This window comes from Seriola aureovittata, chromosome 16 (genome assembly GCF_021018895.1).
Source record: "Seriola aureovittata isolate HTS-2021-v1 ecotype China chromosome 16, ASM2101889v1, whole genome shotgun sequence".
NCBI lineage: Eukaryota > Metazoa > Chordata > Actinopteri > Carangiformes > Carangidae > Seriola > Seriola aureovittata.
This window is the reverse complement of record NC_079379.1, coordinates 15,353,371-15,366,538: the sequence shown is the minus strand read 5'-3', so window position 1 is coordinate 15,366,538 and position 13,168 is coordinate 15,353,371. Positions and strand designations below refer to the sequence as shown.

The following is a 13,168-nucleotide window of genomic DNA, read 5'->3' as shown; positions in this document are numbered from 1 at the left end:
ACATGCTAAACTAAGATGGTGAACATGGTACTGAAGCATTGTATAGATTAAAATAATTATGCTAGATTAGATAAAAACAAAAAAATCAAAGTCCCGTATGATATGAAATATCTGGCGGGGTCAAAATAAGCCTGAATGATTATTGTGTGTTTCATCGGAACTTAATCAAAATCCAAAAGTCTTCTGAATCAGTGTGAAAGGTCAAAGATGGTAAATACTTGCATCTTCCTTAACATGTTACTCCACTAGAAAATCCAAAATGAATAGCACGAGCACGTATGTACAGCACTATACATGAAGCTATCAGCTCAACATGTAGTTGTAATTTGGTTCTATCACAGACAGTCTACTCTAAAGTCTGTTGCCTCCTGCTCTTTACCGATGACCAGGAAATCAGCGAAAACCACCGCCAGCAATCCACCAATCAGAACAGCTGAAGGAGAGACAGAAAGCCAGTCAGGTCAGGCAAGTTGGCTGCTCCCTCACTTTCTACAACAGCTCTTTGGGATGAGGAGAGGGGGCACTTGAAAAGAAATTGGATTTACCCAGAGGGAAAATGATGAGAAAAAGAGGGGGGAAAGGAGGGGTTGGATAACCCAAGAAGAGGATTGCTTGTTCTCAACGGGTCAAACGGGGATAAGTAGCACATTCACTTATGGTGATGAATCTGTACTACGTGAATGTGAGGTAATACAAAGTTTATATCTGCAGCTCCCAAAAAGCAGGGAAAGAATACAGGAGGCAACGGGAAATGTAATCTGTCAATCTACAAGGTGATTACCAAGAGGTTTATTTGGCAGAAAGACAAAATAACAGAGGGGAATGGATCAGACGGACAAACAGTGAGACAAACAGACATAAATCTGAACAACCAGGAGAAAAATTTTGACATGACATGACATACAAAACATCAAAACAAAGATATTCTTACCTATCAAGACCTCTTTTCTCTCCAAGATGTTCTTCTGTGGCAGCTGGGCGGCAGAGCTTCCTCCGTCCACTGTGTTGCCGACCAGATCAGGATCTCCTGGCATTACACCGCGACCAAGGTCATTGCGGCGATCCTCATGGATTTCGAAATCTCCACTTGGTCCTGCAGCGCCCACCTCGTTGTTACTCTCCTGAGACAGAGAAAGAAAAATGAGACTAACGACAGGAAATTTACATTTGATGTAATCACATTTGTTTCATGGAGCCGTTATACTTTCCATGGCACATGTTCACATTTGAAACAATGAGCCTCTGTATATTCTGACTGGTGGAAAGTTGCATATTATCCAACACATATACGCACTTCATAAAATCTGGCAGCGTAATTGCAATGTGGAAAACCAGACAAATCTAAATGCATCATGCTTTAATGCAGAGCTGCTGCAAATAAACAAATGCACACCAATCATGGAAATTACTGGTCTGTAAATTATTAAACTGTCAGTGTTAAAGAGGCAGTCAGAAGTCGGGCTGGGTATCAAACCTCAATAGTTTATTGGTATAGACAAAAAATGAATATATGACTGTATTTTAATCAGGCAAAGTTTTGTACAGCTGCTTGTGTTTAGACAAATAAGACATTAACATTAAGATATTCTATTCTATTCTCATCCCACAAAAAGAGCTAAATCAACAATGAATTGATCCCACTGACAAGTAATGTTCATGCAGCCAAAGCCTGATATATCTTGTTCTGTACCAAAGACCTCCACCATTGTCCAGAAACTATATAAAAATAAATGGGCCAAACCATTGCAGTTTCAGGAAATCACCCTGGACAAAACATTCTCATAAACCCTTTAACTTGTGATCTGCCTTTAAAGATGAAAGGCGTCAGTGGTAATGAATGGCTTGATAGTCACAGACGAGGTAGAGATGTCTGACAGTATTCAGTGGTGAAAGTATTACGTGGACAATCATGTTGTTTTTGGTCTTTTTTTATGGGATTTGTTGACAATACAAAAAACATAGACTACCTCCAGTCATATCATTTAAGAAACTTGGCTTTTTATATAATAGTAAAGAAAATAGTTCGGACCCAAAGACAATTAGCCTAGCATTGCATAAAAGAGAGCTAGCCCTGCTCTGACCAAAGACCAATACACTTGCCAACACTTCTTTTTCTCACCAGTTACACAGTAAAACCCTGGAGTTATTTTGTGTTAACTGATGAGTTTTAGAGGCGCTGTTGAGTGGGGGTTTTGAGCCTTGGACAGAGTCAGACTAGTTGTTTCCCCTGCTTTCAGTCTTTATGCTAAGTTAAGCTGATCGACTCCAGCCTTTAGGTCTATACTTCACTCAGAGAGAAGAGAGTGGTATTGATCTTCTCATCTAACTCCTGGCAAAAAAAGCAAACAAGAGTCCTTCACAAAATGCTGAACAACTCCTTAAGGTAGCTTAAGTGTTTGTTGACACGTTTAAATTCCTTAAGATAAATATCCTTTTGGTACCACAGTCAGAATCTGAAGGTGGTGGCCACATTTTGAATCCTACCTGTGTAGTCGTGGGCTGCTGTGGGCGGGTCGTTCTCCCTGTTGGCATCACCTGGGTGGCTGTCGTCATGGGAACCCTGGGCCTGAAGGGGACCCTGGTCCTGACAGTGGTGGTGGTGGTAGGAGCTGCTGTTGTGGCTTCAGGTGTGGTCTCTGCTGTGGTGGGTGTGTCTTCTTCTGTGGTGGTTTCTATGTCAAAGCCCGGGTAAAACGAGGTGGGCTCAGGTGACAGGTAGACGTCCTCTTCTTCCTCTTCTTCTGTGGTGCTCAGGTCATCCGAACCAGCAGAGGGTGCTGCACTTTCTGCAGGGCTGGTTGCAGGGTTGGTGGTCACCACAGGAGCGGCTGCAGGTGACCTCGGGGCGGTAGTGGTCTGGGCGGCAGCAGCGGCCCTGATTCGCTCGAGCTCTCTCTCTCTTTCAAGCTCACGCTCTCTCTGCCTCTCTCTCTCTTTCTCTCGCTCTCTCTCGCGTTCCTTCTCTCGCTCGCGCTCTCTCTCCCTCTCCATCTCTCTGACCCGTTCCTTCTCTCTCTCCCTCTCTCTCTCCCTTTCCAACTGCTTCGCCTTCTCCCTCTCCAGTTCCCTCTGCCTCTCTGTCTCCAGCTCCCTCTCTCTTTCTTTCTCCTTCTCTAGCTCTTTCTCCCAGAATGCACCGCTCTCTCCGTCGGCCTCGGTGGGCAACGGGGTGGCGGTGGGGTCCTCGGGGTTGGGGCTGGGCTCAGCCGCAGGTGAGGCGGAGGGGGCGGGGCTAGTGGCCTGAGTGGTGGAGAGGAGTAGGGGCTCTTCTGTGGTGAAGGACACGCCCGCTGACGTCGGCCTCATACTGATCTCGGGAACTGAAGAGGAGCAGAGAATATTGCGGATTTAAAAGTGAATCAATTAAAAAAACAAAGCAAAGCTGTCAAAAATTTAAAACATGTAACATTTCAATCAATCAATTAATTCAGTGTAGAATACAACCTCGCAACCACTCAACCTACCTGCCCACGCACCCACAGTAAACCAGAAACTGAGTCTACGGCTGTTTCATTCATTTCACACTGTTTAGTTTAGTCTATATTGAGCAGTAAATTCAGATTTCAGACACTGGTGAGTCATCATCATTTCGCATCATCACTAACAGGTGTGTTATTTTTTAGGTCTGTGAAATGCAGTTAATTGCACTGTGGGATTGTTAATGAATACATTTCATGCACAGTATATATATATATATATATATATACATATATATAGTATATATATACACACACTGTGTGTGAAATGTATGTACCATGTTCATGCAAGCCCTCCATGATGGACCAAGATGGCTATATTTGAAAAATATGACATAAGCCTGGTTGGGGGCTGTGCAGCAGTGAAGTCAAAGAGGCACCACTCTAATGAGGTAATGCATTTTTATAAAGTTGTCACAAGATAAAACATGTCAAATCCGATGCAGCTGAGGCAAAGATTACCTGAATTTTATTCCCAATAATAGGTCATGTCCCCAAAAGACGTTTCCCATAATGCAACTTGATAGCATGTTTTCATCAGACACTCCCTGCCTGATGAATACCCATGTCTTTCAAACTCTACAACTCCAGTTTGTAATCAGACTTTCTGTTATGCATTTCAGGTTTACAAACCCAACCCAAGATAACCCTGTGGTAAAATGACTAAAATTGGTGGACTGCTCCTTGAGGAAGATGACTTTCTGTCACCTCTAGCTTTCTCTGTGATCACACATTTTAATTGTCAATATACCCAATGACACATGCACAGCTATGTTTGTTTTGCTAAATGACTTCTGCATCATAAAGTAGTGATTTTATTGACGACTCAGCGCAGCAATCAGAAGCACAATTAAATCGCTATTTTCTGCTCGTTTACTCGACAACAGAGAGAGAAAACATGTAAATGAGAACAATAACAGTGAATTGTGAGTTTAGCTGTATTAAAACAGAACAGATTGGAGGTTTAACCAGCTGAGACTGAATTGTCTGCCTGTCTCTCCTGACCAGATGTTGACTGTGATGTTTTGTTTTGTTGTTAGTAAGAATTCTTTCTTTTCGTTTAGGCTCTTAAGCGTGGATCTTAAGAAAAATGACCTGGAAATGCTGCTAGAGGTGTATTTTAAAAATGAGACGAGACGAGACGAGACAAGACGAGAAGAGACGAAAAGAGAAGAGAAGAGAAGAGACCTTTGACCTCTAACAAATCCTTTAATGGTCAAATTTATCAACTACATTAAAAGAACACAGAAAAATCAACGCAGTGTCTTTTACTTATTGTATAACACCCTTCCCCCAATATGCAAAGAAACAAATGGAAAAACAGACATTCTGTGATTCAGAAGTTAACAAGAGATTGGTGCACTACAGTGCATAAAACATCTCCATATCCCAAAACACAACAAACAAATTCTTCTGAGTTAGAAATCATTTTATAGTATGGGACCATGAGTGTAGCATCCATAGACCCTGTGCCTTTCATCTTCTCCCTTCTACTGAGCCAGATGCTCATTTTTGCCTGACCTACCGGGAAGTTAGCCAAGGTGAAAACTCTGCGCTCTGCTGCCATGTACCCAGGACCAAAAACAAACAGGTTGTCTTCCAAAATCCCTCCTAAACCTCAAAGCAATCGTTGAAGAACAGATAGACTATAGAAGTGTTGCAGAGATTCCTCATTATGTATATGTGCCACATGCTTGTAGCCACAGCCCCTTGTACCACCCTCCACTGGGGATCTGCAGTGCCTTTCTCGATGGGGGGTTTGAGCAGAGACCTCCAGCTGCCTTTGGGAGATGAACCTGGTGTCAACACAAACAACCACCTCGACTCCTGTGTGCTAGTGATATTCTGTTGAGAACCTTTACAGTGACTGCTTACAAGGCTTTCTTTGATGTTCTTATGAAGACCTGTAGTACTGGTTGTTTGAGAGACAGATAGGGCCTGTTTTCTTCCTCTTGCTCCATTCCACTGTGGATAGACAAAGATGGGAAATCAGGCCACATAACTGGTTGATCTTCCACAGACTCCGCCTTGAATGCCTTTCTGAAAAAACCAGGAAGTGCACTGATCACCTCCTTCAACAATCTCTCCATCAGACGCAGAGATTTAAAACCAGTCTCCTGGCTCAAAATGGCAGCCGTGAGTCAAGCTCTTATGAGAGGTTTCATTACACTGAAAGGGGTGAGCATCCTACAGTTTTAAATGCCAAGAGGGACTGCCCACTGATCTATGGCAAGAAAGGGGAGGAGCCCCTATTCTATAAACCGCTGTATAAGTGTTCCCCAAGCACAGAGGTGTGGTGGTAAATCCCATGCTAGCAAGTTCCAGAAGAAGCAGATGCATATCGTAGTTCAGATTGATGATCCTACGAAGCAAAACAGACGCTGTTTTACTCCAGAGCTGCTGTTTCTGATACAATAGGTGCTGCACAGTTTCAAGGCGAAAAGCTGTAAAACAACTGCGGAGGTCAATCAGGCCCTGGCCAACTTCCACCATGGGTAGGAACAACATCAGATTTGGTCCAGCGAAAACCTCCACCAGCCTCTTCCGCTCCTCTCTCAGGAGACTGTCTGGAGGCTCTACAACTGTTAACCAGTGCCAGAACATTGAGGCAATCAAGTTATTAACATCCAAAGCTCTCCCCCTATAGGACAACTGGGGCTGGGTCCAAGTATATCTAGACAATCGGGCCACTGATCTTCTCAACTAAACCCCCCCCCAGTTTTTACTTAGAAAGTTTTCACTGCCCAAAAATACTGTGTTCCACTGAAGCCCAGCTGGTAATGTTGGCTTCTCTTTATTGTTCCACTCCCCCAGTAATAAACCCTCAGATTTAGAGCAATTGACTTTCGCCAGTTTCTGCTCAAGAATTTTTACATCATTTTGACCTGTTAAGAAAACTGTGACATCATCAGCGTATACTGACAAACACTGTTCTCAGAAAGGGTTAGCCCTGAGAGACCCTGCCTGAACTGATTTAAAAAAGGTATAATGGCCAGAGAATACAGCATCCCAGATAAGGGGCAACCCGGTCTGATTCCCCTTTGAACAAAGACTGGTCGGCTGAGACCACCCCTCACTTTTAACAGAAAGCTGGCTCCAAGGTACAACAATGTAATCCATGAAGTAAACTTTTCTCCAAAACAAAAACCTTCAAGTTTTTGAAACAAATAATGATGATCAACCCTTTCTTGATCTATAAAAAGAACTCTAGAAGAACTATAGAAGTCCAACTCACACAGTACGTCTGACAATATTGTACAACAGTGTTCATACACTCCTTGAGTCTCCATTCTGGTAACAGCATTAAAACAGTCTGTGTACAACTCACTGGTAAAGTCCCAGAACCCAGGCTTTGCCACAGCTGGGCTGCTGCACATTTCGTCAAAGGATATTAGGGACTCTAGTGAAGTTACCTGTGCCTCACCCAGCTTCCTCATCTCTAATGGATCAGTTGTTGTTGTCCCATTTGGAAGTTTAAGTTCATTTTCATTAACTTTTCTATCAAGCTTAAAGAAAAAACAAGTTGGAGCATCTATGTCTTTTATCGTAGAAATCCAAGGTTTTATCAAAGCTCCCTTTGCTTACCTCCCACCAAGTTTTCAAAATCTTCTTTTCTCAGCCTCCACTGACTCCAGAAGTCAGAGATGAACCGACAGAAAGCCTCGTTATGAATTAACCGCACAATGAAATGTCAGAAGGAACAGCGTTGAGATCGTACTTCTGAAAAATCTGCCGTTACCAAATGATGATCTAAAAATCCAACAGCAATATCGTGAACTTAAACAACCTGTTGCTCTATGTTTCGTTTAGATAAATCCTATCTAACCTGGCAACCCTCACATTACCCTCAACAGTTTTCACACATGTATGCTGCCTGCCTGTTGGGTTAAGTTTCTTCCAAAAGACAGTGGATGCAGTTTCTATCGACTATAGGATGTGTAGTGGAAATCCAGTCCCGTCCGATAACTATTACTGAGCTACTATTGAACTGTGTAAGTTCGTCATCCAGTTTTTTAAACAACCTCAAACAACCAGCACTAGAATTATGACCATATGCTTTTACAAAAACAAAAGGCTATATCTCAAATTGCTGCCTGAAAAATTTGGTGTCTGCCCCGTTTGTAACATTTGTTAAATGGAGGCGCTGTGAGAAGAGATCGGGAACCTGTGCACTGAGGTTGGTGCCATTGTTGAAAAATTATGGACCTGTCCGGATCATTCCCCACGCGACCTCATTATCTGTTGAGCTACGTGTCTCGTGTAAGAGCAGATCTATGTTTTCAGTTCTACTCAGCTCAGCCAGTAACCTTATCCCTAGTCCATCCTTCATTTATATTTAAGCTTCCTTCTCACAAACTTTCTATGAAGACAAGAAGGAAAACAGGAAAAGACCTAAAGTAAAACCTTTCCAAGAAAAAGGCACTTTTTGTGCACCACCCATTTTTACATATATGATTTAAGAGAACTCTGTCCACATTTTCTTTCCTGGGTTTAAACTGAATCTTCTTTAAACAAAAACTGTTTGTTCAGCTCTTCATATCCAACCAATTTTCAAACTTTATAACCAAGTTGATGAACTTGTTGTTATTTCCACAGACTGTCTGCCATAAATTTCATAGGTCATGAGTTTCAAAGTAGTCATTCATCTCCTTTGAAGAGTGTGATGCGGTTATCCTGTGATACAATATCAGAAAACTGTGACAAACTATCATCACTATCAACATTTCCTCATCTTCAATTTCAGCTTTTCTCTGTGTGACTCACCTTTTACAGAGATCTGACCCTCAGCCTCAGCTGTCTGACTGATCTGTCCGCTGCGTCTGCATCCAGCCTGCACCTCAGTATCATCCACACCATTGTCATTAACATTACAGCAATCATGCTCAGTTGTTTTCTTTCTCTTTGTAGCAGGTTGCGGGTCACCGGTTATGTTTCTCCCGCTGATTGCTGGGTCGCCACACTTGAAAGATTTCATGTTGCCAGAACTTGCATAAACTGTGTAGAAACCATATTCATACTTCCCTTGAATGACACCTCTAAAGTTTGCGATGGATTACTCAAATACATTCGAACCTGTCTCCACAGGGTCTGAACATGCTGCAGTGTAGCGTCTTCACAACCAAGACAGACTGTTGTTGGAAACGACGGGTGGACTTTCTCTACTGAGTCAGTTCTCTTTCAAGGAGCTCATTCGGGATAAATAGGGCTACGCCTGACATGGTAATACACATCGATAGCACAAACAAATAGCAACGGAACAGATCAACTAGCACCAGGCCTTTCTCTACCAACAGGTGGACCAAACGCTCCGCCACCATGGCCTTATTCATCCGAGAACCGTGAGGTATGTTTTCATGTCTGATCTGTTTTCCTACAGCCAGGAGAACTTGTTCAACAGTGTACTGAGCACCAGCCACTACTCTGACCCCGTGTCTGATAGACAGGGGAGGTGACCCCTCCTCAGGGAGGGATGCCATGGTTTATGATACAAAACCCACTAATTTACACGTTTTACAGCCTAGAACCACAAATGAATAAATTAAACCACTCTTACCTATCACTAAGAAACATGCAGGAGAGGAGAAGAGGAGAGGAGAATAGAGGAGAGGAGAGGAGAGGAGATGAGAGTTAGGCAGTGGTGCTGAGTGATTCATTTTCTTCTTAAATCTCATAATAGTATTATACCACCTTTCATTTTGTTATAGCAGTGAGGCTCCCTGGGTTGAAAGAGAAACAAATTGAATTTACGGGCACAAAGACATGAAAGCTGACAGAGGTGCTGGAGAGGATATCGAAATATGGACTCGAACAATGCAGCTGCTGTAAAACATATCAGACGCCACAAAATGCCACTTTTTGAAGCTGCAGCGGCACAAAATGCGCATCCGTCTGTTGAAAATGAGCCTTTTCGTTGCAATCAGACAGCTCTGTATCACGGTTCGAGATAAAGCAATTTGCTGGGCCGCTGTTTCAACCACAGGGGGTGCCTGCGCTGCACTCCCCTGCTCTGAATTGTAATTTATTGCGAGCGCTACTAGCGCAGTGCCTGAACTGAGGGCAGCCCTCAATGAGTCATGCTTAATAAGAAGAGCCGCGCTCAAGCTTCAAGAGCCAGATCAGAAAATCAGCCTGAATTACACCAACGTGATTTACGTTAAGTAGGTAATTCCTACACACGCAGAAAGCAAATGCAGACATACGCGCACCCAACTAACTACTGGTTTGCGTGTGATCGTCTAATCTGTGTGTACTGTAATCTCATTAGAGTAAATAAGATCTGAAGGAATCGAGCCTGTGTTGCTTCTTGTTTGCAAGGGCGTGTCTGTGTTTAAAGGTGTTTTAAATAAATCTGTATCAAAACCTGTCTGTCAAGCCAAATGGCATGTCTGAATTGTGTGGTCGTGTGTGCGTGATGTTCGTGCATGTGAGTCTGGTGAATACAACGGCCATAACTGGAGGACAGGCAGGGAGGGGGGCCGGGTCTTCAGGGTCAGCAGATTGAAACCCAGCAGCTGTCGAGTTTGAAAGAACCAGGGCATGAATGTGTAACCTCACACACACTCTGAAACACCCACCCACCCCCCCCACACACACACACACACACACACACACACAAACACACATGCGCACACACTTACAGCCAGAGCCTGAGCCTGAGTAGAGGTCCTCATCATCGTAGAACTCGTCTCTCGTTGAGCCTTCGTCATCGATAGACGGCGACGACCACGTCTGTCCCTGTTAGAGACACAGAGACGGGGGGGGGGGGGTTACAGATGACAGAGATTAGAGTTATTCATCATGAATGACTGAGCTGTTTGTCATTTCATTTGAAAGACAAACCACTTTGGCAGATTACATGCACACACACACACACACACACACGCACACACAACAGTCTGAGAGGGGTTGCAGGCAGCATTATGGTGGTCAGGCGAACATCTGTCTGTCCGTCTGACTCCATGGAGGAGCATAGTTAATGAGTTGATCTAAAGCTGGGATTTTGGCAGAGGAACATCAAAGCCTTTAAGGAGAGAGGGGTTTCATTTAGTCTGCTTATGTGTCAATTGCAAGTGATGCTCAGACTGTAAAGCAGCACAGCAGAGGGAAGCTGTTAACTTTTGAACTCAGGCGCCAATGATTTTTTTCATTATTGATTAATAGAGTAATAACTTTTTTAAACACTGATTAATTGTTTAATCTATAAAATATTATAAAAGGCCTATTTTACATTCCCAAAGCATAGATGATGTTTTTAAACTGCTTGCTTCGTCTGGAACTCAAAGACATTCATTTTACAATCATAAAAGCAGCAAAACCACACATATGAAGCTGGAACAAGATAATGTTAAGAATATTTCCTCAATCAATTCATCAGTTATCAAATTGTCAATCAGCTGTTCAGTAAATCAACTAAATGTTTCAGTAATAAAAAATATCAGAAAATAGGAGCCCACAGCCTTGCAGCTTGCATAATCACAATGACGATGCTAACATGCCGACGTTTAGCAGGTATGTTTACCATGCTCACCATCTTAGTTTGGTGTGTTGTCATGCTAACATTTGATAATTAGCAGTAAATACAACGTACAGGTTGCAGGTATTTGGGCCCCGATGATGGATGCTATATAAAAAGTTAGGGGATCCCCAAAATCACTGGGATTCATCCTGAGGGGAACGTGTATATCTACACAAAAGTTCATTCATCCGATAGTTAAGATATTTCAGTCTGGACCAAGGTGGCAGCATTGCCATTCATGGGGCCATACTGATACTAATGAGGCTAAAAATGCTCATCACAGCTTCCCTGAGCAAAAGGTGGTGTCTTCAAATTGCTTGTTTGGTCCCACCTACAGTCCAAAAAAATGTTCAGTTCACAAAAATATGCAAATCCTCACATTTTGAAAAGCTGGAAAAAAGCGAATGTTTTGCCTTGCTTAAATCTGTCATCACTATTGTTGTCAGTAAATGGTTTCAGGGCTATTTTGAGCCCCTTGTGTGGAGAATGTCACAGTCTCTTTTGAATGACTGCCGCTGTACATTTGAGTTTTACAGCTGCACTCTGAAGGCTCTCTGCCTGTAATATGCCCGTAACTGTCTCTCATGGATCATTTCACTGCATCCTCCCTGCTCATCACTCCGCCTTAATCCAAGCCTGTTTCATGTACGTCTGAGGGGAAAGCGCGACCTCTGCGAGGTTCAGGTAAGAGAGATTAGGTGTGGATCGTTTGGGGTTGAAGTGAATGATTGACCTCGAGCCTTGGGTCACTTTAAGGCTGATCCCTCCTCTCTCCCTTCATTCATCTCTCTCTTTCTCCTGACCTCAATCCCACATCCCTGCAATGTTTAAACACACACTTTAGCACTCAGAAGCTTTACCCATCACACAAGGTCAACTGATACTGTTACCAAATGCATGCACTTAAGAGACACCACCCATACTGCAGTGCAATGATACATTTCAAACTACACTACACATTAGTTTGTTTTGAACTGTAACTGTACTTGCGGACTGCATCCATTTCAAGTATTTGCAGGTACTCTAACTATATTCAAAGTATATCCAAACCATATATCCCCTCTCAGAATACAGACACATTAACAAATACTATGCACTGTGTACGCATTGTTTAAATATACTGTCTCAAATGTTTTTTTTAATACTATTTTGTCACATTGTGTCTCGACAATTTAGAGGTACTTGAACTTTACTTGTGTATTACCATTCATTTTTCTCCACACTTCTACTCCACTACATTACACATGGAAATGCTGCACGTTTCATTCAATTTACCTTACAGTTAGTTACTATGCAAATCAAGATTTGATTTGTTAAAATAAGATTCCACCTCTACCAGCTACAACGTCTCCTTTACACATTAATGCATCTGCAATAATAACCATAATAATTTAATTAATTCATTTATATTATTACAACAATCTGTGGGAGCCACTAATCAGTTCTTTTAATTACTTTTAGATACTTTTTTTTTTGCCACCTGGGATCTTGCTAGAAAACATTTGCTTATTGCAACCTTAGCTTTGCTCCATTCATCACTACAAGCAACCACTTTAACATACGAGTAGTGTGTTTGTTTAGAGCAGCTTTAGGTGCATTTTTCTGATAATGCGTCTCTACTTCAGTAAAATTTTGAATGCAGAACTTTGTTCCCTTTAATGTATATTTACAGTGTGGTGCTGTTACTTTTACTTGAGTATAGGAGCTGAATGCTTCTCTCATCACTGCATTTTGTACCTAGATTTAGCTGTGCAGTGTTTCAGTGCCAAAAAACAATGGGATGAGTTTTGCTCCAGGTATTGGAAAACAGTCAGTCCACTGCTGAAAATCTGACCAAAGCAAACTTATCTCCTCAGAAATCTTAAGCCCATCCTGGGGCCCTGCAGAGCTGTGTATTTGCTAGCCTGTGTGATGCTAATTGTACACACTCGGGCACACACACACACACACACAGAGAGAGAGAGAGAGAGAGAGAGAGAGAGAGAGAGAGAGAGAGAGAGAGAGAGAGAGAGAGAGAGAGAGAGAGAGAGAGAGAGAGAGAGAGAGAGAGAGAGAGAGAGAGAGAGAGAGAGAGAGAGAGAGAGAGAGAGAGAGAGAAGCTCCTCCCCGGCTCCAGACAGAGGAAACCTGATGCCTTTAAAAGCCAATAAAAGCATAATGGAATCTAGAAACCCGA

At 42.6% G+C, this 13,168-nt stretch overlaps 1 protein-coding gene across 1 annotated transcript in view; it reads right to left on the bottom strand.

Annotated features, from left to right (window-relative positions):
• The window catches only part of sdc3 (syndecan 3), a 40,959-nt gene that overhangs the window by 4,147 nt on the left and 23,644 nt on the right, over positions 1-13,168 (bottom strand). The window contains exons 2-4 of the mRNA XM_056399109.1: positions 10,115-10,211; positions 2,485-3,320; positions 932-1,121 (exon numbers count right to left, since the gene is read on the bottom strand). Of these exons, the coding sequence (XP_056255084.1) occupies positions 932-1,121; positions 2,485-3,320; positions 10,115-10,211 (1,123 nt within the window). The remainder of the gene's footprint in view (positions 1-931; positions 1,122-2,484; positions 3,321-10,114; positions 10,212-13,168) is intronic.